Source organism: Aplysia californica, unplaced genomic scaffold, assembly GCF_000002075.1.
Source record: "Aplysia californica isolate F4 #8 unplaced genomic scaffold, AplCal3.0 scaffold00224, whole genome shotgun sequence".
In the NCBI taxonomy this organism is placed as follows: Eukaryota; Metazoa; Mollusca; class Gastropoda; order Aplysiida; family Aplysiidae; genus Aplysia; species Aplysia californica.
Genome location: NW_004797494.1, coordinates 664,587 through 666,021, shown reverse-complemented (window position 1 = coordinate 666,021; position 1,435 = coordinate 664,587). Strand labels below are relative to the sequence as shown.

The following is a 1,435-nucleotide window of genomic DNA, read 5'->3' as shown; positions in this document are numbered from 1 at the left end:
GAGAGAGAGAGAGAGAGAGGGAGGGGGAGCAGAAGAAGAGAAAGAAGGAACAAATTATACATATATGCAGCTTCGAAATCCATTTGTTTCTTTGCTTTAAAAAAAATATATACCGCATTTCGCTTGGAGTATACCGTAAGATACACATGTAACCAACTCTAAAACAGTTATAGAAATCCTACTGGATATCTTCTGGGCAAAAACACAACAGCCAACAGCAGATCAAATCTGTTACCACTTGAGAATAGTGCAGGAAGCGACACCCTTCAGCGGGCCGAGTGGCGATGCTCATGAAGATAACAACAGTATCAGTTTTACTCAGTTTTACTATATAACAGAGAGGATGGTGCGGTCGTAAATATTTCTACTTCAGGAAGATTGTTGTCAGGATTGCGAGGTATATCATAACAGATTTTACGAGGAGCTTGAGATCAGTTCACACACACCCTGACGACTTGCGACTTATAACCAGTCTTTGACTTAAAGAGCACACGATCATGATTTATCGGAAAAATGTTAGATAGCTGACAGTTTTTGTTCGTTATGATAGTTTTTTTTAAATAGCTCAATCCCCCAAGTTGGTTGTGAAAACGAACACGGGTACAATTATCTGTAAGATTTTTGGGGTGTATCTTTTTGTTTCATTAAAAAAAAACCCTTTACCTTTTCATTAACTATTTATTGTTGATATTTTTTAATTTATTATGTCTCTATTGACCGAACGCTTGACTTGTTAATTTATTGATTGATAGAAATATTATTTTCTTTTCATTCTTTTTCGCTTATAATCTATTTTAAAAAATCCATTTTACTTTTTTGGTGTGTTTCTTTCTTTCTCTCTTTCTGTCTTTCTGTCTCTCTCTCTTTCTATCTTTCTTACTGTCTTTGTTTGTTTATTTGTTTCTTTCTTTTTTAAGATCAAGTCGCCATGTAATTTAAAAAAAATATCACTTTCTCTATTGCCCTCCGAACCAAACTCACAGACTCTCGACCCTCAACCCCAACGCCGTCCTTGACCTCCGAATCTGGGCCAAGGTCACCAGCTGGTGAGTGCGAGGTGGACGTGGAGACGGACGCTGCAGACGTCCAGATCGCTTCTCCCGCCACGCCGTACAAGGAGAAACTTGGGATAGCAGACATCAAAGTGGAGAACGAGGGCGCGGATGACGTCACCAGCAAGATAAAATGTCGTCTGGAGACCAAGGATTTGTGGGACAAATTCCATGAGTTGGGGACTGAGATGATCATAACCAAGACTGGGAGGTGAGTTGGAGAGACAGAGAGAGAGAGAGGGGGAGGGAGAGGAGGGAGGGAGGGAGAGGGAGGGAAAGAGTGAGAGAGGGGGGAGGGACGGAGAGTGAGAGAGGGAGATATCAACTTGATTTCGTCCAACGACATGTTGATTTGCAGATGTGTTCACAAAAGATCACACACA

General features: G+C 41.0%; 1 protein-coding gene across 1 annotated transcript in view; it reads left to right on the top strand.

Moving 5' to 3' along the window:
* The window catches only part of LOC101850723 (T-box transcription factor TBX20), a gene marked incomplete at both ends in the record, with an annotated part of 89,646 nt that overhangs the window by 6,803 nt on the left and 81,408 nt on the right, over positions 1 to 1,435 (top strand). Inside the window, 1 exon segment of the mRNA XM_013083316.2 lies at positions 984 to 1,263. Within this exon segment, the coding sequence (XP_012938770.1) occupies positions 984 to 1,263 (280 nt within the window).